Genomic DNA, 24,900 nt, shown 5'->3' with positions numbered 1-24,900 from the left:
GACACACGTAAAGATAGATAAACTCTCACACACATACAGCATCACTAGAAACATTACTCTAATTCAAATGTCAGGTTTTACAGATTTGTCACACATTTATGAGGTCAAACATTTCCCACTGTCTTTAAGAAAAGAGCGACAGTTCAGCATGGTTACCCAGCAACGGTCTAAAATGCCAGTGATCTTTCACTTTATCCTAAACCTCCATTAAGGCAATTGGATCAATTAAAAGGCTTAACATAAGCATGTCATTTGGACAAAAGAGGCACAAAGCATTTGACACTCTGGAGAGGGCAAAACATCCTCTTTCATATTACTTTATACTGTATAAAATAGTCTTCTCTGTTATCGCTAAAGCCAAGCATCACTTCCTTTAATGAACAAAGAGGGTAAGCAGGGGTCACGGTTAATCCCCGGCTACATTTAAGCACCTGCTTTCCTTCGCAGAATTCAGCCAAACAGACGAGGACAAACTGTTAGGCTGAAAGACGTCCAGTAATCTGATTTTTGGACATATTCTCTCGGGTTTTACAAGGCTCAATTTCCTTGTCCAACCGGAGAAGACGCAGTGGATGATCAGGGTCAGTTTTAATGCGGAGGAGTGGAGTGGTGTGTTCTGGGACACCGGTATTCATTAGTATCATGTCTCAGAGTGGGGGGAGGCATTGGGGACTGGATGGCCACAATGTAATAAGTCAGCTGCTGCATAAGGACAGATTTATTTTTAATACCAGTGGAAATGGTAAATCCCTCAGACTGAAACAAATCCTTGGCCAGGCTGCAGCAGCTTTCACCCTGCAGGGCCTGTAGACAATGTGCTCGGCTTGGATCAAGACAAATGACTTGTTTACTCTCTCTCGGTTTTCAGTACGTTTATGCCTCTCATGCAAAGTAGTGCCCGTAACAATTAAGAAGAGTTTGGGCATTTGAAGTAACACAGGTACATATGTGACCACAAAGAAAAATGGCAACAAACGAAAGGGTCTGATTGTGCAAATTAAAAGGAGTTAAATTCAATTACATTATGCGGGACCATGGTCTCTATCAGAGGGCATTTTGCTCAGGAAGTGTTCATCGTTTGGGGTGAACAAATGCTGCTGCAATTAAAAAGCTAGTAGCAGAGTTACGATTACCCATGTCAGCCAAGCCAATTTCCCAGCCTGCCATTATATTTTAACTCTAAATGTCATAAATGATGATGAGCAGAAAAACACGTTGCGCTCTCGGAGTTAGTCCGGATGGGGATCATTAAATTTGTTTCCAGGGCAACAGATGTACCATACTATGTGCTCCATTAAATACCCTGTGTTTCATTATGTGTTAGAGGTGCTGACAAGGGATTAAGGTCGCTGTATACAATCAGCGAAACATCACCACACTTTTCAGAAATTATCTGGCAAAGCGTAAAAGTTCACAAGATAACGGCACGTTCGCACGTTGTTCAGATTAGAAACGTCGCGATCAAAACCAAGCTATGAGCTCAGCTGCTATGGTAGCAGGTTCCACTCATTATTCAAACGGGGACCAAAATATCCACGTGGGAGCAGCTGAGGTCTCAAGCCCGAGGGTGAGATGCGGCTGTCTGACGAGTCTCCGAGGCTGACATCGACACGGTAAGTGACAGCACCTCGCTGCTCAGAGGCAGGTACACAGTGACATGCTGCACAATTTAAGCAGCATACAGTGTGTTTGTGTCTAGATGGTATGGAGCAAGTGTTCCTCTCCACTCTAGGCCGCTTCTCTACACACACACACAAAAAGGCACTTGTTGGGGCTGCCGAGAACATTAAAGCAATTTCACTGAACTGGGGAGCGGGAGCTGAGCATTAATTGGGTTTTAAAGGGTCAACGCAATGTTTGCACATATGAAAACTAAACATCCGTGTGGGTTAGAAAAAATCAGTTGCGCCTTGTGTAATTCATGGAAGCCGATTCTTTGTCATGCTGGGGGAGCAGCCCTGGGCTCTGTCTGTAGAATCTGAGAGGCATGGAGGGTCGTCTTAGGGTGATTTAATTGCATTAAGAAATCAGGCCCACTTAATTACTACCATTATCATCAGTAGAAAATTACAGAGTCTAAAAATGACTGAGATAATTACCATGTTTGTGTGTGATTCCATATTTATTTCCTCCAGCCTTGCTGTCTGCAGTGGAAAGATAGGCCTTGCGTCTGGCCGTCCTCTCCCCCTCTCCCCCTCTCTCCCTCTCTCTCTATCACGTTTGTCAGTCAATCAGACGCCCACCACAGACTACAGCCTGTGCTAAACTTATCTCTTCCCGCCAACTGTCAGATTCGCTCCTCGGCTTGAGCGTTTAGCGGGAGAGTTTGCTTCCCGCCGCTGGGATCAAAGGGCCCGCTTACTTCTTTGGAGGCACCTGTCCCACGTTCACCCGGACGCAGATGACCTTGCGCGTCTGTACGCCCATGGAGCAGGACACCCGAGTGCTGGCGTTGCTGCCGGCTGCAGAGGGCTCTTCCATGCATGGGCCCCAGGGGCCGGTCTGCCAGTGGTAGACGGTGCAGGGGTTCTCGTTACAGCTCCTCATCTCCTGCAACATACTGCTGTTGGGACACAGCACTCCTCCTGCGAGAACAATTACACACACAAACTCGTTTGGTATACACTCACCACGCTTTGCACAGGATGATTTCCAGATGCGTCCAGATGAAAGCACGCTGCTCCCGTGTTCGAGCACCTTGGCAGGTGTGTGGCTCCAATCGAAAAATTATCTAAATGTGCCTAGCAAAGCGACTTGACTGTCTGTCTACATCTTAATTTCAGGATCGACAAGTCCGTGTCATCGGTCAGACCCCACACAGGAAGTAAACAAATCACAGCAGGAATACTTGCATAAAAGTATTTTGAATTTATTTTTGTCAAGTTAATTGTGAAAGACCTAATTTACATTGTGCATCATTTCGTTTGCCCTACACTGTACTGTGCCTGTGTATTAGTGACAAGTGGTGTGACAATAAAAGCGATTCCAAAGTGATCCAACAAAAAAGTAAAGCTACTAATTCCTATACAGTAAGATAAATTATCCAAGTAATGGAAGGGGAATGAATTAATTATTCACGCACATACACACCGTTTACAGCTGGCTGTGAGAGTAATGGACTCTCCTGCATAAGAATTGCATCAATTGTGTCCTCTGATGTCAAATATTGTATTTAGTCTTCATATCGAGTTTTACCACGTCGGCACCTTAAATCCTGCTTGGGATTGATGCAGATGAAATGCTCAGCCGTCAGCACCAATGTGGCACATCTCGAAAGAGTCAGACAGTCGATAAAGCGTGCTCAAGGCCTTTGGCTCTCAGAATAATTGCTGACATTTACAGGTTTTGGGGGATAATGGAAAGGCTCAGTGGGCCGGTGATTCGAACCTCTCTCATCCTGAGAAGAAAACAAGCCCACTTTTAATGAGGGGAACAGGAGGGCGCTCGTAGCCAAAGACCCCAGAGTGAAAATCTCATCCTGATGCAACTAAACCCAGAACCCGGCTAACCCACAAATCCAGTGTTCAGACACAGAGACTCCCTGTTGTTCTACCCCATGCTACAGACGGCCATATGGAGGACACCCCTGGAAATGTTGTGCTTATGCGCTTTGACAAGAATCAATAATTCATAACATAAGACATACTGGAAAAGGCTGTAAAGGGGCACAATATGAGATAATCTGCAGCAGCCAAGTCTTGTCAAAATTGACTAGTAGGTAGGTCCTGGTGACCTACCTACCATGGTTTCTGCACTCCAATTTTACTTGAATAAGTGTGAGGTGATAAATAAAGCAGCATGTCAAACGATCATCTATAGATGCACAGTCTACACCTCTCTATAGAAATATCACACACACCTTCTAGGATGGCCAACACAGCACACATACATGACAGAAGAAGAAAAAAAAACTGTACCAAGAAGTGGTGGGAACTTGGGAAGCTGTGTAAGACCTTGAAAACAGAGATGTATTGCGGCTTAGATAAGCAAACGGAGCAATTAATACAACTAGAGCTACCGCACGTCGGAACAGGGATTAGAAACCATTTGGGGAACAAAAAAGTCAACAAACTGGAGGGAAATGGAGAAATGATCAGATGTGGCAGTTGCATAATGAAAACAGTCATTTAGAATATCAATCTTAGATAAATAACGTGACTGTATTGTTCCAGTGACTTTCCAGGGCCTGTAATCTTCTTCTGTTTAAATGTACACAGTATTACTACACAATTCTAAATTGAATTGTACAGTTTATGTGTATTATCATTGTTTTCAGCATATGGAAGAGTAAATATGCCAGTGTGGTTGTTAGAACAGCACAAATAACATTGTTTGAGCTAAAAAAAATTATTATTATACATTAACTTTGTAACAGTTTGCCAAATAAGTGTGTGGAAACAGTAGTGTTAAGAAATCATATTAAACACCAGTGTACAACAATGTTTTCAACCTCTACTTTCTTCATTGCTACGTCCTAACATTGACTATTACTTTGCTAAAATCTCTAATCTAGTGCTAAAAACATTACCCTCCATCACCGTAATCCATGCCACTACCATAGATGTAACTGTAGGAACAAAATACACTGGTATAAAATTCCATCCAACAAACAAACAGGAACAAGGATGACCGTTTACAGGTATCATTCTCACCTTCTCCGGCATTATAGGCCAGGATGGAGCGGGTCCTCATCTGCTTGCCTTCTACTGTCTTGCTGGAGCAGGTCTGGGAACAGGAGGTCCAGGCCGTCCAGGGGCTGATGGTGCAGTCTCTGGGGCAGGGCACCTCGCAGGCAGCCGGCAGGGGGAGCAGGGTGTCACGACAGAGCTTCTTATCTACAGTCTCACCTGAGCAGAACGAGACTCCAGTCGTTAGGGCGAGGATTCATGAAATGACTCAAATGAACATTCCTTGACTGCGCTCAGTCTCGGTATGAAATAAATATATATTGTGCCAGTTTCCCAGAAATAGGTCAAGACAGACACCATTTTATACCAGCTTATTTAAAATTCATGAGCTCCGAACAGCGACCACAGGTGGATTCTGTCACCACAAGAGAGGTTTTCACACCTTCAACACAAATAAGGTCACTTTAAAATGGGTGATTGATTGTACTTTTAAAAGAAATGACACATTTGTCTTGATTTCAGGCTGACATTTCAGCTGTGCAGATATTAGCATATCGTACCCATTTCCAGCGCTCTCGCGGTGTGTGTCACAGAGCTTTAAATGGTGCTTTGATGAATACGCAGTGAGCAAATTTCTGCAGCACTGAGTGTTAACGTTTATGAGTGACTGAGATGCCTGCCCAACCTCACAACAGCAACATGCGGGACTATGCGCCACGGACGAAATGAACCAAGATCTATGTCTTCCTCGTGGTGAGCTGTTTGGCTGTTTTACAAGCCGCTCATGCGCCAGGAGAAAGTGAGAGCGCACGGCAAGAACAAATAGCAAAAAACAACAAGCCAAAATCAATTTTCATCAACACCCCATATGGGATCAATGGACCTTTATCAGACCCATAATGGAGGGACCACAGGGAGCAGAACAAGCATTAAGCAGTCGAGTCCCTCAAATGTCATCAGTGCGCATGATACTGAGTGGCCTACTGAGAAAATTTTACCTCCATCAACCAGAGACAAACCCTACTGCGGCTTTCTATTTTTAATCACAACTTTAATAGAAGCTGGTAGTGCAAAGGCGGGGAACCATTAGGCAGGAACAATTCTGTCTCTCTTTTTTTTTCTGCATCCAGTTCTGTAATTTCTCTTTGGGGACAGACAAGGACAATTAAATTTTCTTGGAAGAATGCTGTACTTCATTGTTTAAATCCATAGAGGACATGCAATTTACCTTTTTATGCGGTTTACTTAACATGACACAAAAAGATCCTAAGACATTTTTTATTTTTCCTTGAGATTGGAAAGTTGCTAGAAGATAAAATATTAAACTACATGTATTCTATGAGACTTCTTTTTTATTAAATCACAGGTTGATGGGCAATATACTGTAAACTGTAAACATGCCCTGCAGAGGCCTTGAAATCCAAGATGAATTTCCAGGATTTCATTTACTGCCCCATTGATATCCTTATGATATTTTTTATCAAGCAAAAATGTTCTGTAAAAAAATGTGAATGTCTTTAGATTTAAAAAAAGATTTAAATTCTCACATGCACTCATGCACTAGTCATTACCCATATCCATATCAGGGTGACATTAGGTGTAAGGTGGGGACTCACCCAGCGCACACCACCAGCCCACTGCAGAACTTCTAAAGTTGTGAAGTTTAGATGCATCACCATCATCAGTCCAACTGACATTACAAATGTGCCACCAGTTTCGCTTAGTTTACTGCACTGCGTTCTGTATTCTCTGGGATGGTGCCGCGCTCAGAGACTGATGACAAAACAGCAATTTCTAGTGCACGGTTGTAGCAAACAATAGCATCAGGACAAGAAGGAACCAGAGCTCAGTCATAGCCATTATTGGTCTCTTAAGTCGGTTCCTGCTCAATACACAAGACATTAGCTCTGAAAGGCCCCTTTTAAGAGAAGAGTGACAGCTGCTAAGACCCTGTCATTTTACCTTCTCTCATTCAGCTATACTCTCAATTACTCTGCTGTTGTACAACAAATATTTGCAAAGCTACCTTGATTTTAATCATACACAATATTTCTAGTTTTAGCTACCGATCAACTGCTAATATCCTACTGATAAAAATGGATCATGAGGCTTTTCCCACAAATCTGAGTGTATGGAACCCTTGTCCAAGATAAAGAGTGCATTGTAGAGGTGATTCCTAAAAACATCCTATCAGCCTAGCAATTACAACTGAGTTATTTTTAGTGATGATTCGAGGTGAAACAAGACTAAATTACAAAGAGAATTGTGCCAAGTTAACCACACAAGAACCAAATAGTTAAAACAATCTTATTTGAATCTTTCTCTCAATCAGCTCTCAATCTATTTACAAGAAGAGAACGTTATTATTATTATATGAATAGACTTGTATAGTGCTGCAGAATATAAATTATCCTTATGAATTTTATATTTCAGAGAATGATCTTATGTCCTGGGGTACAATCCTACACCTAAACTGGTAAATAATTATATTTTGTTAAGTGTCTGGCTTTTTTTCCATTCTAGTTAGTGCTATTTAAAAGGAAAAGTTCTTAACAGAAGCCAATTTGTCTAACACACTAATGAGTTGTGGTTTTAAAGACATTGTGGAGAGTCAAGTAGGGTCAGGGCTCCTTTGCCACAGAGTTATTTTTGCATCTAATGTTTAATTGCATTCAGAAAACAGAGAACAGAGTGTAGCTCTGCGGAGAGAGAATAAAAAAGTTGAAAAATGTCTGGAGTACTTCTTAGTCACATCGCCGATACTGACAATTGAGACTGAAGATATAAATATACAATATCTAATGTCTGAGGCAACAGGATTTTTTTTTTCCAATTTTTTTAAACAAGTAACAAGTTCCTGTTTGTGTCATGCAGGCTCTGTAGTGACAGGAACTGTAGCTTCTCGCCCACATCCTGCCTTGTCATTAACAGATCACCTTGATTGTGTTCACCATAAGTGCTGTTCACCTGTCAATCTATCCTGATTCTGATTTTATGGTGTGGAGTCAAATGGGGCACCAGCCTCGTATACAGTGCCGTGTGGGTTTTGCTTTATACTTTACTACATGCACTACCAGGTCAAGTGCATGTGCCCCAGTTCCTACATTATTTACTCGTTGGAACACTCTGAAATCATGCTGAAATATAGTACAGACCATCTTTACACTTCTGGGCTGTATTAATGCAAAAGCAGACCATTCAGGTCAAGCTTTTTACTATAATTTCCTTCTGTAATGATTATTCTTCGCTCATGTTGTATTAAATACATATTAAATACGATTGATTATAAATAATGCAAAATTGCTTTTGAATAATAGAGTATATATGGAAAAGGTCTATACAAATACCATAAACACAGTCCTCAGTGAGCAAGTCAGGCCTTGTTTGGCCAAAATGCTGATTAATGGAAACACATATCTGGTTTACATCCTATAATAAAGTTTAGTATAGTGCAGTCTTCATTACAGTGCAGTACTCATTGACGCTGGTCCTGCAATAAGCCACGGGTGGCAGTTTCTTACCGTCACTGTTTATACATAGGACCAGTGGGACCTGTGTTCCTGCTCCACACTTCATCTGATTGTCCGGGACACAATCCTCGAATTTCAGCAGCTTCCAGTTATAGCAGCTGGGGTCGTCACAAGGGATAGCCTCAACCAGATGAGGGCAGCTACCCACTCCGCCAGTGGGGTAGTTTGTAATTTCACGTTTCCTAAGTTTAAAACCTAGAACATATGCAAATTGTCCGTTAAATACACAGCAGAGTATTATAAAGGTATGTATCAGTGAACAGTTGGTAATTAGATAAACAGGGCCATCTCCCACCTTTCTTTCCTGTTTGATCATTACAGTTTTCAAAGGTGCATGGTCCCCATGCAGCCCAAGGGGACACTTCACATTCAATTGGACAGGGGATGTGACAGAGCTGGGATGTTTCTGGTACCAGGGCTATGCAAAGCTGAGCAGGTACAGGTCGGGAGGCTGGAAAAGGATGCGGTTTAAAATGAGCACAAACGTGAAGGATTATCAGAGATACTGAAGATAATAAAAAAAGACATGGAAGACAAACATCAAAGAAACGTATAATCTAAGGAGCTGGGTTTCTGAACTTGGTCTTATCCTAAGTGTTAAAGCCAGATTGTTCAATTCATGCATCAGATGACATTAGAAGTGGTTGTATATTGAATTAAATGCTACTCTGCCTCTTTAGAGATGCTGAATTTGATGAAGGCTCTCAGGAGGATTCAGATTAGGAGTCTCATGTGTATTCTCCCCTAAAAATGACGTGTGTTTACAAGGGGGAGCAAAGAAAATGATGGCACAGCGTGATGAATGGATCTAGGTTCTCAGATAAAATCGTCCTTTACACAACTGCCTGATCAGACGTCACATTAGCATGCCAGTTTTTGGGTTTACTGTGTTCATCTGCCAGATGGTACAGACCCCCTACTTTGTGGCTCTGTCTAATTAAAATTGAGTTTCTGTGTTTGTGAATCACAAATATACACACACACACACACTCTCACACACACAATCATGTTCTCATAGCCCCATACTGCACATCTTAAAGGTGCAAATTATGGTAGGCAAAAGGGACAAAAAAGTTATACACATAATATACACAAATAAGCATATTAACACGTGAATTGGATATATGGATATATGCATTGTGGCACATCTTGAGCAAACACACACACACATACACACACATACACATTTGCAATAATTAATGCACCTGAATAAGAAAGTGTTGGGTAGTGGGTTGCAGCTTTCCAACCGCCAACTACTTCTAACTAATTTGTTAACCACTTATCCAGCTTTTAGGTTCAAAGGTCTAAACAATGTGATTTTTCATGCTATTGTGTTATCAAAAATGCACACCGCAATATTAATTACAGTGTGATAATCATATTCATCCCAGAAACTCCTGAATAACCCAGACTCGTGTAAAATCTTCAAAGTGATGTGCGAGGTGTCTTGGCAATTGTACACAGAGCCCCAGGGAGCCTCTCAGGAGAAGACGGGCTTTGTCATTCAAGTGCCACTGCAGACTAAAAAGCCTGCCATTCCTCTCTCAAATGGGAAAAATGACTCAAGTTCAGAAAGCAAACACCCATATAATGAGCTCTCCATGGACAGCAAGCACAAATACAAACTTTACTATATATTGTACATGTTAACAAGCCTTATCTAAATTTGTATTTGCAAAGATATATAATTGCAAGGATAAAATAATTGCACCGAAACATAAAACCGTCCACATACCCGTAATTTCATAGCTGATGGAGAGGAGAGGTGGGACGCTGGGGGTCTGCCTGCTTTGAGACTGGAGCTCTGTTAAAACAGAGATGGCATCACTGAAACTCAAACAGCAGTGCGCACATCTTCAGCAGGTGCCTCGGCAGACGGCCTCTCGGGCAACACAGCAACAGCCATGTTTGTGAATCGGAGCGACGGTTAGTGGCTATTTCTCCAGCCCTCCCCTGCAGCGGCATTGAAGATCACCCCCCAATGCAATGAGAGGAATCCTGCATTGCGCAGATAAGCATAGACAACCAGCCCTTCCCCCCCTTCCCCACACGTGCTCCTCTTTAAACGAGTCCTTTCTTTAGCTGCTTTGCTGCATAGCTGTTTTCAAATTGCCCATCCATTTTAAACTCCAGCTAGTGTGTAAGAAAAAGTGCTGGAACTCCCTGAGCTGCTGGTTTAATTTTCTTTTTTTAAAGATTTTTCCCAGAAGTGATAGAGCAAATGTTGGCCAAGTGGAAAGCATACTATATCAGCAGATGCATGTACTGTATTCCCCCATTATAAGGCTCAGGGCTATATTTTAATTTATTTTAATGACACTAACACTGGCACAATAAGACTTAGCACTTTGGGGACCAACTGTCCAAATGTTCACAGCACGCCTTCTGTGTGAAAGTAAGCAAACATTGCTGGCTGGGTGGTTAATTCATCCTGTAACCTTGAGCAAGTATGTGTGTGCAGTGGTGGCCTAGCGGTTAAGGAAGCAGCCCTGTAATCAGAAGGTTGCCGGTTCGACTCCTGCCAAGGTGCCACTGAGCAAAGCACCGTCCCCACACACTGCTCCCCGGGCACCTGTCATGGCTGCCCACTGCTCACTCAGGGTGATGGGTTAAATGCAGAGGACAAATTTCACTGTGTGCTTCGTGTGCTGTGCTGCTGTGTATCACATGTGACAATCTCTTCACTTTTTTTTTTGTGTGCATGTTTATTTATTTTAAAAAATAGATTTTTTTTTTTTACTTTATTAATCTGTTTTTAACCCATCACCCCCAGTGACAGGTGGGCAGCCTTTCTTGAAAAGTAACTGATGTGACGTTTGCGACATTAGTTACAGTCTTTACAGATTCATTAATATGTGGTCCTCAAAATGTCTGGTCTACATTGTATGGAACAGGTTGTGTGTGCACTGTGGACTCTATTTTAGTCCACACTGGCATTAATCTCCTAATTCTTGCTTGAGTCTGATGTCTCTATACGTGTAATTCATTTCCATTCTAACAGCTTAGCTGCACATCTCCTGCATTGCAGAGCAGCTGCACACGCTCCTGCATGGCCTCCCACAGCTCTGTTATCAGTCGGCGCGTCCTCTCCACACAAAGCCTATAAACGCAACTCTGACAGGTTCCCATGACAGCGGCGCATTTTCTCATTCCTCTCAGAACGTGTGGAGTCGCAGCAGGTATTTGAACTGGCAAATGATGGAAGTACTGATTAAGAGTGAGCTGGGCTGAGTTTGGCCGTGCTGCTGCCGTTGATAAGGAGGCGCTGTTTAATAAAACATGAAAGCGACGCGCCGCTGCTGCCATGCCTGAGCATGGAAAGTGCAGGGGGGCACAGCGGGCAGACGGTGGCAGACTGAAGGGTAGAGGGCTCATTAGTCAGCATGCTGTACGGACATGAGGACAACAGACGTACCTGCGCTGTCTTTCATGTTGCTGAGGTAGGCGAGCAGCTCGGCGTTGGCCTGCACACAGAACACCTCCCGGGTCTGCAGGCCTCCCCCACAAAGCCCAGTCTGGTTGCTCCGCCGACGGTCCTGCTGGCTTAGCAACACGTCCACTCGGCAGTCAGTCCACTCGGTGGTCCTCCAGCTGTAACTGCAACCAGCAAAATGTGTGTGTGTGAGTGTGTGTGTGTATGCTTGCTCAACTTTTCCTCCACCAATGAAGCAACAGTTATGAAACTAAGTTAAGTGTTTATGGAAATTATTGTTCTATAGCTTTTACAGGCAATGTGAGATGTATGTTACAGTACACTATTTTGCAGTAATATATTGTGTGCAATATATGGCCCTCCAAAACCTAGTAAGATCTTACATTGGAGATCTTACATCTGCACTTCTTAAGAATCTCATGCAAAGACTATTGGATCCTTTCCCAACTGTCCCTTCCATTCAGAACTTTTCGACCTGGGTAACCCTGTGGTTGGGTTACCTATGATCATTTACAGGAAGAACCAGTGTGCTTAAATGTGACCTGCATGCATCAGACTGCACATACTTGCCCTAGGAAAACAAGCCTCACCATCAGGCCACAGTAGTATTCTACACAATCCCACAATCCATGTCCTCACCTATAGTATGGTCATGAACTTGGGTCATGACCAATAGAACAAGGTCACAGAATCAAGCAGCTAAAATTAACATAGTCTGCCGGATTACTTAAATGACTCTACTTGATAAGCTGAGGAGCTAAGACGTCTGGTAGATGCTCAGAGTAAGGCCGCTGACCCAACTAGGGTGGCTCAAGCGCATATCAAGAATGTTCCCGATCAGATGGTGCAGGAATGTCCCACTGGACAGAGACTGAAGAGACTCTATCCTCCAGCTGGCCTTTCAACATGAACAGGAAACTACTGCTGCCAGGAGACCAGACAAGACTAGAGGTTCAATTCATCAGCGGATATATAATATGGCCACTGCATTTAATGAACGAAAACTGTTGCCTGCGATGCGTTCTCAAATATTCTTGTTAAACTCCTGAACTCTCCCGCTAATGACTCTTTTTTCGCAATTTTGATGAAAAGCCTAAAGCCCTAGATTTCATGTAGCCTAACAGGAAAAATCCAGAAAGCAGCGCAGGTGCTGTGCTTCACCAACATCTGTTCACAGCTATAAATAAACACCAAAGACAATCCCGCACATTCGTTTTGCATCCTGAAAAAGGAGGTTAACAGATCAACTTTTCTGAATAAATCTCACTACCCACTCCAATGATCTCAGTTCGAAAGATACCGCTCATATGGAACAGAGCATATTATCCAGTGTCTCATCAAACAGATTTGCCAGGTTCCCATTTAGCCATAGCAATTAGATAAATTAATTGATAGAGCAAGAGAAAAAAAACCCTTGGTATTTATCTACAGAAAATAACTACCCTTTTAGCTGGTGTGTAAATTCTTCTTCCACCCAGAACACGATCTGTAATGTTGTGACACGTGTGATGTATCGACAGGCGCATGACATTGACCGCTCAGGACGCGCTGTGTCTTGCATACGGGCACATCTTAAATCTTCCTGACGTGCGGCTGGAATGCAGTGAGGAGAATCGAAAGGCAAATCACAGGCCGCTTCATTACAAGGAGGAGGCATACGGATCAAAGGGAGAAAGTGAGACGTGAGAGACAGAGGCGTCCCGCTGTTTACATCACGTCCGCGGTGGTGGGACAGGTGTATGATGACACGTCAATAAGGGCCATCTGCGGGGGACGAGATTAGAGTGCAGACGGAGCGTTCCACTCGGAGTTGTTCCATTTGTCAGCAGTGGAAGCTTGGCTCCGAGCCCAAGCGCTGGGACGCCCTTCGACAATCTGGGCCCATATGCTTTCCATTCCAGCCTCAGAGGAGACCAACCCTCCCTGGGAGGGTTAACTAGCTCTTACGGGTGGTGTGAAGCCCATAGGCAGATTGCACTCTGGGTGTCATCACACTCTGATGAACCGTTGTACAGGAGTTCTATCTATAGAGCAGCTGTTTGGTGCCGATTTATTTGTGTGGAAGCAGCATCCAGGGTGGGGGGTTTAAGCTTCTGTATCTGGCTCGATTCGGCTCAGGTAAGAAGCCGTACTTCTTAAATAATGAGACAATTATGCGTAATAGCTCCTAATTATATGAGATGGGTAAAAAAAAAAACAGAAGCACGCGCATTTGCATGATGGTTCTGTCGTTTAAGCTGATTGGCACTTACGTGGCGCAGGGAGGGGACCCATCTCCCTGTGGCTCGCAGGGCTCCGTTTCCTCTAAGGCTGGGCACTCGGCACCTCCAGCTGTGGGGAACTGTTGCACCTGTCTGGAGCGAGTCCTCGTTCCCTCCGGCAAATTTGGATCGAGACAGGATTTTGAGCAGGCGCTCCACCCCGCCCATTCACTCGTGACACAGTCTTTAGGCATCAGACAAGACTGGAACATCGTAGGGAGGCTCCAGTGTGGACACAAGCTGTAGAACGAATACAAATAAACTGGACCGCCTCATAATAATCAAATTCCAATCAGTCTTGTTATATCTGAAAACTTTACATTTCCCAATAACCTCTGTGATGGCTTTTCCGAACCACTGGCCAGTAATTCAGCTGAGAAAAAGCCCCAAAAATTCACATTATTTGGTGTTTCTTTGTCTAGTTTCCCATTTCCCCTGAGGCAATACAGCTGACAAGCTATTAGAGCTAATTACACCCTGCCTCCTTCTCTACTTGGCTTCATTTAGAAACGTCTCATTTAGTCTGTACCGCCGCACTTACCTCAGGCAAATCCAACTCTTAAGTACCCAACTTCAAAGTATCTGCAGCTTTTTATCTCAACATTGCCTCCGTGGATTAAAATGTCTCCAAATCACTTTCTAATCTGGTACAATAATGCCACCACATTGCAACATTATTGTGTAGGCAAGCATGCTTTACATTCAAGTCCTGTAATTCCCATTGCTGCACGATGATTGTGAAGGACTGTCAAATGCGGGGGTGTGATTTAAAGAGGATTTGCTTGACTTGTTGGTTCACTGAAACCTTAATGTTTCTGTTTACTTAATTCTCCAACCGCGCCTGATGTTTATTAGTTGTGTTCTGCCTCTTACAGATTCGTCAATGCCACTGCGAATTTCTTTCATTTTTTCCAAGTTACTCTATTTTCTGTTCTGTGACAGAATGAGGGCAAACCCCATCACTCAAGAGGGAACAATAATACCACTCAAATGTAGAGGCTTGAGTGACTTGTTGTATAGAATGAAAAAGCACAACGCTGGAATTCTCCTGGGTCACATGACCCTAGCTCTAATGACTTCTCATTGAACCTGGAAGAAGGATCTTTGAAGGAGTGATTGCACTGTGTAGCCAGTTTTGCGGATGGCACAGTTTTGACAGTCTTTGAATGAAAGCAAAGCATTTTTTTCCCTCCCCCCACAGAAATGCACTTCAGATGGATAAAACTGAGACCATCACACCCAAGAAGAGGAGGGTACTGTGAAAAAGAAATTACTCCACCATGATTAATGGTCATAGTTTCAGATGAGTCATGCAAAAATGGGTTCTGGTGAAACAGACAGACACGCATCAGGCGGCACTTATTGGCAAAAAGGCTTCAGAGGAAAGTTTGTTCCACTTTTCAAAAGTGTGCAAAACAACTATGAATATTTCAGTCAGACGTAAACAAGTCAAAGATTAATATTTATGCTCCTGGGGCATGGGTTGTTTTCAGAATTCCAGTGAAATACTACATCCCATCCACTGCCGAGAATCTGGCAACGGAAGGAGCAGACACGTCTGGAAACCTGCTAGGTGCCAATTATTGCATCATCATCCATAATTCCAAGACATTTATATATATATATAAATACTGACCTTATTATTGTGTATTTTCTGAAATGCTGAAACACAAACCCGATTCTTAATCTAACACAAAGATTAACGAACAAACCGTATGTGCAAATAAAGTTATAACTCAAAAAGTGTAGTAGATGTCTGAAGGTTTGTGTGTGCAAAGGTCGCAACTCAAGGTCACCAACCCATTCCAGTATATTCTAGTTGTGTCATTTCAATGTGTTATGTTGTGTAATATCAAAAACATACACGATTTGCAATGCAATGAATATGCAATGGTGTGTTCTGACATTATAAGCAGTGGCTAATAACAGTGTGTAGGCAAAAATAAATAAACAAATTTTACAAAACCGCAATACTGTATTGCGCATATCATCAAATCATAGTGCATATAGCATCAGCGACCAAACAGAGCAGTAACTGTATCTGCCAATTCTCTCAGCTAATAATTAACTTTGATTACCTCAAACCTTTTACAGGAGCCGATGCTGTAAAATCTGTATTTCATGAGCCTTTATTTCTGACCCAGTCAGATTCAAATAAAGACACAAAATCTGTGCTGAGATGTCATCTGCACTGTTAAAAGCAGACATCAGAAAACGGAGCTCTTTATGGCTTTGACAGCACAGCAGAGTCACCGACGAACCAAATAACAGTCATCTCTCACCTGTCAGCCTGTGACAGGGGAACAGGAGTCTCTGAAGAATGGATTGTGGAGGCTGCAGTGTAGTCATTGGCGTTTTATGTATGGGCTTTTATGGGGTTTATTATGTTAGGTAATGCGAAAGGCAAAGTGAGTTCGACTCACCTGAGCGCAGCGGTGCTGCCGTTTCTGTGCACACACGTCACCTGCCGAGCCTGGTAGCCTACCTGGATGTCCCACAGGTTGCTTTCTTGCCGGTTCAGTCGGTTGCGGTTGCGCTTGCTCTTAATGAGCTTGCGGGTCTCAGGGTCCTTGATGCCTCCTTTCCTGCGACGGGCTTGTCGAGTGGGCCGGGCCACGGGGAGGGTGCAGTTGCTCCAGCCCCCCATCCTCAGACTGAAAACGCTGTCCCGGCCCTCACACGGACCTGGTTTGCACGTCTGGAACTCGGTCAGGTTCGGGCAGGCAGACCCGCCGAAGAGGGGAGGCAGCAGCACGCTGCGGACACGGTTCTGTAGGCCGGTACCACATGTCTTCGAGCATGAGGTCCATGGGGTGAACTGGGACACAATGCAGTCCTGTGGGCAGGGGATGAGACAGGCCTGTTCCAAACGTGGCTTGGGCTCAAAGTACTCACAGATGGCATCGTCAGAGGGCGCGCCGCTGGCTTTGAGCACACAGCGCACCTCTCGCGTCTGGATGCCCTCCTCTCCTTGCGAGCACATGGCTGGCCGGGCAGCGCCAGTCCTGAGAGATACAGGCACACACTGGTTCCACTGCCCTAGCTGCCAATCGTACAGATCCTTGTGCCAATCACACACACGGAAGCAGTTCTGCTGGTTGGCAGGCCTCCCGAACTGCTGGCAGTTGGTGTGAAGCGTGGTCCAGCCCTCCACGTGGGCACACCACACCGCCCGACTCTGACTCCCTCCTGGGCCACATTCACTGCCCATGCATCTCCCCCATGGGCCTGCAGAGTAGTAGACATGAAGAGGCAGAGTGAGTGCAATGCTTCGCATGAAAAATGGAAACTTGTGGGATGAAGTACAGCTGTACTTGGAGAAGGGATGAAGGGGAAGTTGGTGGGAAAGGTTATGATAAAACTATAATTTTTGGATTTAGGGAGGTCCAGTGATATCTGGAAATATGAGTAAAATTTAGAAAGTAAACCAATTAATTTACAGATGATTGAGAGGTTTTTTTAATGTATTTATTTTATTTCTTGCTGCATTTAAGAATAGTGATGATCACTGCATGTTCCATATAGAACCACTGATTCTTAAATGTATCACTTTTCTTCTTCAAATCCTGAACAATTCCTACTAATAAATTCCTATTTGTTAACATTTCCAGTAAGACTGAGTTCATCCTAATCTGTACATTTATTTTTTTCCCCTTTTTTTCTCTGGTGTCCAAGATCATAACTTGACACCAACCTGAGGGTGCAGTACAAGCCTATATCTCCTCTTGTGGCTTCCACAATTTCTTCTTTCTCTGTATGTGACTCCACTGAGCCTCAGATGTCAAAATTACTTGAAACAGGGTTCTGATTGTAAAAAGAAACTTGTTATGAATGGAATGAATACTCTATATGAGCAGGTTCCACTATGTCTATACAGTCCCATTGTGAAGACTCCATAAAACAATACAGAATAATGGTAGCAAACAAAACCAATACAAATGTCAAATAATGAACTGGCAAGCAGAGTTTCCTACAAGCACAGGACAGATCAATGCAGATCAATAATGTCACAGTGGTCCGACTGCATCCCGCTCCCAGACAGAGCATTTGAGAGCTTGGGTTCCACAATATATTACTGTCTTAGATCACTTGTCATGGAGGAACTTGATGAATATCACACAGTCAGCGTTTCTGCAGTGATAAATGTCGACAGCTTCAATAAAACCCCACAGTGCAGCTGAATAGTTGTACGCTCTGTACAGCATGTCACAAATATTGTGTTAAATATTTTTTTTCTGTTTCTGCTCTGGTGCTGATATTCACAGAGCCAGCAGTAATGAAGGGCAACAGAGAAAGATGTGGGAAAATTAAACCTCACTTCCTTTCGCCGGAAACCCCCCCTGCGTTCCTAATCAATTTCATTTGAGATTATCCCGAGGCTGTGAGTCAGCGGGGCAGATATGGGGGTGAGGTTTGTGTTTGGACTGCAGGTCAGAGCGCCTCATTAGTCTCGAGGGAGGTCAAATTCGAACTAAATCACAAGTCATACAAGGCTGACACCATTCTGACTGTGCAACACAGCAATCAGAGACATGATGGTTAACTTTAAGCATTTTTGTGAAGCTGAGAACTCAGACATCCATTTAGCTGTGTAAAGACCAAAAGCCAAACTCCACTTTATCACTTTATCAATGACTATCACTTCACTTTCACTCTTCTGAAAAAGTGTCACATCCATTAACCAACATTGCATGTAGACAATCCCTGAAAGGGGCAGTATATCCCACCACATACACTGGGTCCTGGTTTGTTTCATATTTGTGAATAAACTGATGTCATAAGTCATTATAAAAGATTGGATCTGACATAATTGCAAAGTGAATAAAGATGGAACATAAAAATATTTTTCATCAGTTTTTTGAAGCTCCATATATCATGTTTCTTTACAAAAATCATGCTGCCTTTGGGCACTCTAAATACTGAAAATACAAAGCATCGTTGGCACTGGAAAATAAAGCCCAAACTAACACTAACATCGCCTCATCGCTTTGGCTGAACTCCTTTGGTTAGCAGCAGTTCAGTCTCTGCTGGCAAATACCTCCTACCTCCCACAGAATCATGTGACACATTGTCTGATCTCACCGTCCCTCTGGGCTCATTTAATGAACAGGAACTGTGTCGCTCAGCGCCTGGCTTCTTACCGCCCCAAAACAGGGATCACTGGCGAGGGGTCAGCCCACAAGTGCATTAGCCTGCGAATCGATCAAGGTCCAGCACAAGCCTTCTATCTCCCACACGAGGTCTGGTGGCCAGCAGCTGCCAAGGTTAAAGCTGATCCTGGCTGAAGGAGCAACGCGCTGCCTTACTCTGACAGCCACACGAGGCGGAGCAGACGGAGTCCAGAGAAAACATCAGACTGGAGGCTTCGGGAAGAACACAGGACACATTGAGCAGAGGAGAACTAATGGTGTCTCATAATGGACATCAGCCAATTTATTCAGAATTCTTAATCATCCATCAAACATATTAAGAATACAGGTCTTAATTGTTTTGGTAGGGGCTCTTTGCGCCAGCATTTCTGGAACAGACATAGTATTTATAATAATTTGCATATAAAGAACAGAATCATGTCTGTTTAGGCCACCTTAAGGCCAATGACACAAAATAGGCATACTGGAATAAAATTTGAAATATGACCTAAATAATGTATTCCTTCAAAGAGCAAGAGGCAGGGGGACGAGGAAAAAAAGGAGAACATTTGTTTCATTGTTCCCCCCTTCGTGCTGTCACCTTCAAAACACCTTGCAAAGCAGAGTCCCCCTTTCAGCAACTTCATTTTACTTTCAAATGAATACACGCACGCTCATAAGACGTTTACTCATTTCACTTAGAGCCTTAGAGCCCCACAAATAAAAAAAAATGCAAAACCAGAGGGGAAGAAGTCAGAGCGCCTTAACATTTTTGGATGCCTCACCCTTTCACTGGCCTCGGAGCCTTCAGCCATGTATTTTTAGAATGGAAAGTATTTTGACGTACACTCTCCTTTTCACATTATATTTGACATAAATTGAGCAGTTTTGCCCCACCACCCCTTCAAAGGCTGTCTTTAATGATCCATTATCATCAAGCCGGACTTTTAACACACATCTGAGACTTCACTTAAAGCACATTAGGATGTGAGCTGAGCTGTGGCGGGAGCTGTAATTAAAGTAGACCATAGCTGTGCAACGATTTTGATGCAGCTGAGCCGTCCTCAGCGATGTGCTGGTGAGATTCTGAATCTGAAACACCGCAGCGCATCCCACGGCGGACTGGTGTTCAGATGAAGTTGTCAGTCCTCAGGCAAATAACTGTGTCTGACACGCTTCTGACGTCCCTATGCTGTCACGTAAATTCCCGCCACAGACACATTCAGCACAACATCTTTTCAAAAAGGTCAAAAGCAATTCTTCACAGCACACACAACCCTGCTGTGTAAAAAAAAAAAACCCTCTCTGAGTGGCGAGGAAACAATTTGTAGGACAGCAGCAATAAGCCAGCTGGGTTACAAGCATCTCTTAACAATCCTCCAAGCCACTCGCTTTAAATGTCGCCAGCCTGGCACCCAGCATCATACAGAAAAATTGCCTCTATATGACACTTCAGCAAACAGCACCGAGGAACAGCGGGAATCTGAGTGGGAGTGGAGAGTGGAGAGTGGAGAGTAAAATACCTTTACCTAAGAGGTAAAGGTATTTTACACTACGTTATGAGTTTGAGTATTAATTTATTCGTAAGCTAATGACTTATATAATTTATGCTTGTTCACTGACATACACAACTCATACACGTACACACTGGAGACCCACATGTGAGGAAAGGCGATGGCTTTGATACCCCAACTTACAGGAAAACCAGTATGTAACAGAGAAACCCAGTCTGGTAGAGGCCAAGCACTGATGGGGACCGTTAGGCACCGTTAATGAGCCCATCCTGGTATCAGCCAAACTGGCAACAAGAATGAGGTGACAAAGTGGCATGAGTATCAAAAAGTGACAAAAAAACAATCTTCAACTCTTTTATTTTGATGAAGTTTCCAGATACTTGTTACACTGAAGTATAGCTTTGGAGTCAGAGGACAAAATGTCTTTGCTAAAATGCAACGTGAAAGAGGAAAAAAATCACAGTAAACTACTCTCACAGCCAGGAAAGTTCAAAGTGAGAATCAATTGGTTCAGCTGTATGATGTCTTATGCAGAAAAAGATGAAGATTTCTCACCAAAGCACCCATTGCCAAAAACAAAATCCAGACTAGAGATTTTGATTTTAAACATTTCATATGTTACTTATGCTATATTTCTCATGTGATATTATTCATGGATATCATGCCAACATTTCATTGCAGATCAAATGATGTTTTCTGTATCTTAAGGGTGCGTTTTCCTATAGATTTTTATGGGTTTTCCTGCCAAGCATTGGCGTACTGGGACCAGGTCCTGAATTAATCTACTGCTGATCAATACTAATATTTACAGATATTAAAGAAAAAATGCCTGCAGTTAACCGATCAAAGTGTTCCAGAACTAGTTTTAAATGTACAGAGAACTGATCTGTACATCTGTACACCTGTACATCCAGTACATTTACTTGTATTGGAATAATATTTGACCAGGAGCAGGGTTCTAAAGATGGATCAATTTGGTTGCAGATGCGAACTAATTTGTCAATTTGTGCAACAACAAAAAATTTAATGTCTCAGTAGGACAACCCGCTGATATTCTTAAACTTCTGAAAGAGGGCATGCTGCAGTCAAACAGAGAGGTGAGCAGCCTGGACCAGTAAGATAGACAGAGTGGGTGTAGCAATTGTATCACCTGACCACACGAGCCCAAGTAAAATGTTAGAAATTAAACACTGAAAAAGCATAATGCATCCATGAAACACATTACATGCAGTGAGAAATAGACTGGCCATGTATCCCCTCTCCCTGCTGCATTTCAGCAACAGGGAGCATCAAACAGATCATCAGGCTGAGATGAGTTCAAGCCCTTAAAACACTTTAGATTTTCTTTTTATTCAATTTATCTAGTTTTAATTTCAGCTTAGTGAAGCACTTTAAGCACCATCTGTTTTCAGTAAGTTACATTTCTTGGAGGATTGTGCTTCAAATTAAGAACTTTATGTTAACCAGATTGTTATTTAATCATTTACAAGTCAATATTGCCAATATGCATATCAATTTAAAAAAAATACAGAAAGTTAAGTGCACCAGGGCAAAAAGTTAATCTAGAGCCCTGAGGAATATCTATGAATGGAGTTGTGCACTTTCTTCGCCTCCGCATCTGATCCAATTAAACATTTATGCACACACCAGATGGACACAAGCATGCGTGTAAGCCCAGCGATGGCAGGCAGAGGTGGAGGAAACGAAGGGTTTTATGTAAGGATCACTGAATAGGATGCTGGGACGTAGGATGGCATCCTGCTGAGATTCTGTCCTCTGAAGATCTTCACTATGTCTATTATTCAGCACAATAAGATACAGAGAGGGAAGAGAAAGGAGGACAGATGATCACAGAGCCAAACGAACATCAATGGAGGAGCTGTATCAGCATAACCAGGGTGGAACACCATCGGGGCTCAGCTAGATGAAAACCCCCAGTAATGAATTAAAAGAGATGTATGAATAGAATAAAAGCAGATATCATATATTTAACTTAAGTAAGTGACTGTCTCCATGTTTAATCATACAACTCTGAGAGATTACAGTACAATCTTTCATTCTCTGTGCAGTTACATAGGGCATTACTGGAACTCGGGGGAGAAAAATCGGTAGATGTTTTATTTAGGTCCTAATCTACAATGTAACTTTCAAATATGCCGCAAAAATCCCATCTTCTATAATGTTTTATCAAGAGCACTGAGAACATACATTTGCCCCTTTAATTCCAGAAGTTCACAAGTGAAAAACAGATCAACCACAACATGACAACAAATCAAAGAAGGCCTTTGTTCCCTTGGCTATCCTGGTTAATATGAAGATGGAGCCGCTGAAGTGTATTGCACAGACGTCCAACTGATGAGGAACCTTCAGTTGGGGAGCACAGGGCAAAGAAGAAGGCCTTTCTCAATCTGCTCTTTAGATAAAAGGCATTAGTCTGTGAAGGGCTGTGGCAGGAGATTTTCCATGAGTGGCCTTGGCTGGTAAATAAGGCATCACCCACTCTGGGGGAAAACACTATTACATGAGACCACATGTCAGAAACAATAAAGAGGGGGATCAGGAGTGACTATACTGTACCTCCACAAGCAGAACTGGGAAGACCTAGAAGGCACAAAATAAGCTCCATGACATTAAAATAAAATGACAAATAGAGTCAACCCTCAACAAAAATCCCTAAGGAGTTAAGAAAACTAATTAAATTAAGAATAAAATTGTAGCCATAACTACAGATAATTGACTAAGGCCTCAATTGATAATGAAAGCACCATTGGAATGACTGATAAATAAAGTATAAAGTGAAGTGATTGACACATGTGATACACAGCAGCACAGCACACGGTGCTTTGCTCAGTGGCACCTCAGTGGCACCTTGACGGATCGGGATTCGAACCTTTTGATTACGGGGGCGCCTCCTTAACCGCTAGGCCACCACTGCATAGATGTGGTCAATATACAACTTCACAATATTTATATTATGGTATTGTCATGGTACCAGTGTGGGACCAGAACATGATCACGTGTTCGAAGAAACGAGGAACCCCGGTGCGATTGGACGCAAGAAGGCACGTAAGTTTCCTTCGGTTCAGTAAGTGAACGAGAGCCAGCGTGAGCCGCAACACCCCACAGATGTTGATGTTTGCGTTCTAGGTTGAATTGGGGAATGGACAGGGTGAGAGGGACGGGCTGAGAGGTGAGGAGACAACCAGAATAGCTCTTACTTTGGTTGAGGTGAAAAAAGCCGAGTTGAGTTGACAGATGCCAATCAATGACAGAGCAGCTGGCAGTGGCCATCTTGCCAATTTACGGGAGTGATGTGACCTCATCTCCGTGTTGTATAAGGCCTTATGAAGACCCTTGAGCCATTTGTTGTCATTTTGCTGATGCAGAGTAGTGGAACGATTACTAAACTTTACCTATTAATACTTCATACTGTTATTAGAATCATTTTTAATTTGTTTTAGTTTTGATTTGCAGAGTTGATCTTCACAGCAATTCAGGAGTTCTGAGAAATACCCAGCTAGAGAGCTACTTTTATGTTTATATTTAACATAGATCAAAAAGTCATTTAATACTTTTCCCACCTTCTGTGATTTAACAAAAATTCCATTAGTCTTATTTCTATAACATTAAAGTGAGAAATAAGAAAAGTGAGAGAAATAAAGCAGCAGCCCACTGCCAATAACAATCTGTATAACAGTGTAAATAACACTTGTTTATTAATTGCTTAGTGGGCATCCCCTATCAAGCACATGCATCACATCAAAACTGTTTATTCTGCTGTACTTTCATGCATATGACACAACAGATTTCAGCTAATTTAGAGCTGGTGATATTCGCTGTGTCTGGAATTATTCTCACAGTGTCCTTTTTTATTGCCAAAGAAAAACAAGCCAAGTGTCTATCACTGTGTTTACAGGTTGCAGTGTATTAAAAAGAATCTGTGTTGACAGGGAGGGATTACAGGATGGGGGATGGTGAAAAGAACGCATGTGACAGAAAGCTCCAGGGTCTAAGAACCACCAACATCCTTGCCATTTTATTAAGATAAAATGTGCAATCCAACCCTCTCAACCGCCCTGCGCCTGCTATTACACTGCCGCCTGTGACAGATCCGTCCCACAATGTTTCAGCCTATAATTTAATAAAGGATAAATAATACAGAGAAAAACACTACAGATGACAGTTTTAATGCTTTCTGATGACAGTCTTTCTGTTTGTGACAAAAAGAGAGGTAAATAGGAAGAACCCATGATGCAACTGCTCTTAAAATTAAATTTATCCAGATCATAACAAATTAAAATTGTGATTTGCACACATTAATCTATAAAAATTCTAGCTACAATTATTACTACACTCATTTGTAGTGACAACACAAAGCTGTACGCCATCACAGAATTAGTCAGTG

The 24,900-nt window shown here is 42.8% G+C and overlaps 1 protein-coding gene across 8 annotated transcripts in view; it reads right to left on the bottom strand.

Annotated features, from left to right (window-relative positions):
- The window catches only part of thsd7ab (thrombospondin, type I, domain containing 7Ab), a 68,623-nt gene that overhangs the window by 27,904 nt on the left and 15,819 nt on the right, over positions 1-24,900 (bottom strand). For 5 of the 8 annotated variants that reach the window (XM_028979391.1, XM_028979389.1, XM_028979392.1 and 2 more), the window contains exons 2-11: positions 16,276-17,080; positions 13,844-14,092; positions 11,574-11,755; positions 9,894-9,962; positions 8,454-8,609; positions 8,150-8,353; positions 4,653-4,847; positions 4,529-4,567; positions 3,918-3,953; positions 2,363-2,585 (exon numbers count right to left, since the gene is read on the bottom strand). In XM_028979391.1, the coding sequence (XP_028835224.1) occupies positions 2,363-2,585; positions 3,918-3,953; positions 4,529-4,567; positions 4,653-4,847; positions 8,150-8,353; positions 8,454-8,609; positions 9,894-9,962; positions 11,574-11,755; positions 13,844-14,092; positions 16,276-17,080 (2,158 nt within the window). The remainder of the gene's footprint in view (positions 1-2,362; positions 2,586-3,917; positions 3,954-4,528; positions 4,568-4,652; positions 4,848-8,149; positions 8,354-8,453; positions 8,610-9,893; positions 9,963-11,573; positions 11,756-13,843; positions 14,093-16,275; positions 17,081-24,900) is intronic. The other 3 variants (XM_028979395.1, XM_028979393.1, XM_028979396.1) reach the window with 1 other exon arrangement.

The sequence above is a fragment of the Denticeps clupeoides genome, chromosome 5, assembly GCF_900700375.1.
Source record: "Denticeps clupeoides chromosome 5, fDenClu1.1, whole genome shotgun sequence".
Taxonomy (NCBI): Eukaryota; Metazoa; Chordata; class Actinopteri; order Clupeiformes; family Denticipitidae; genus Denticeps; species Denticeps clupeoides.
Note: the sequence above shows the minus strand (reverse complement) of the source record. Positions and strands in the feature narration are given on the sequence as shown.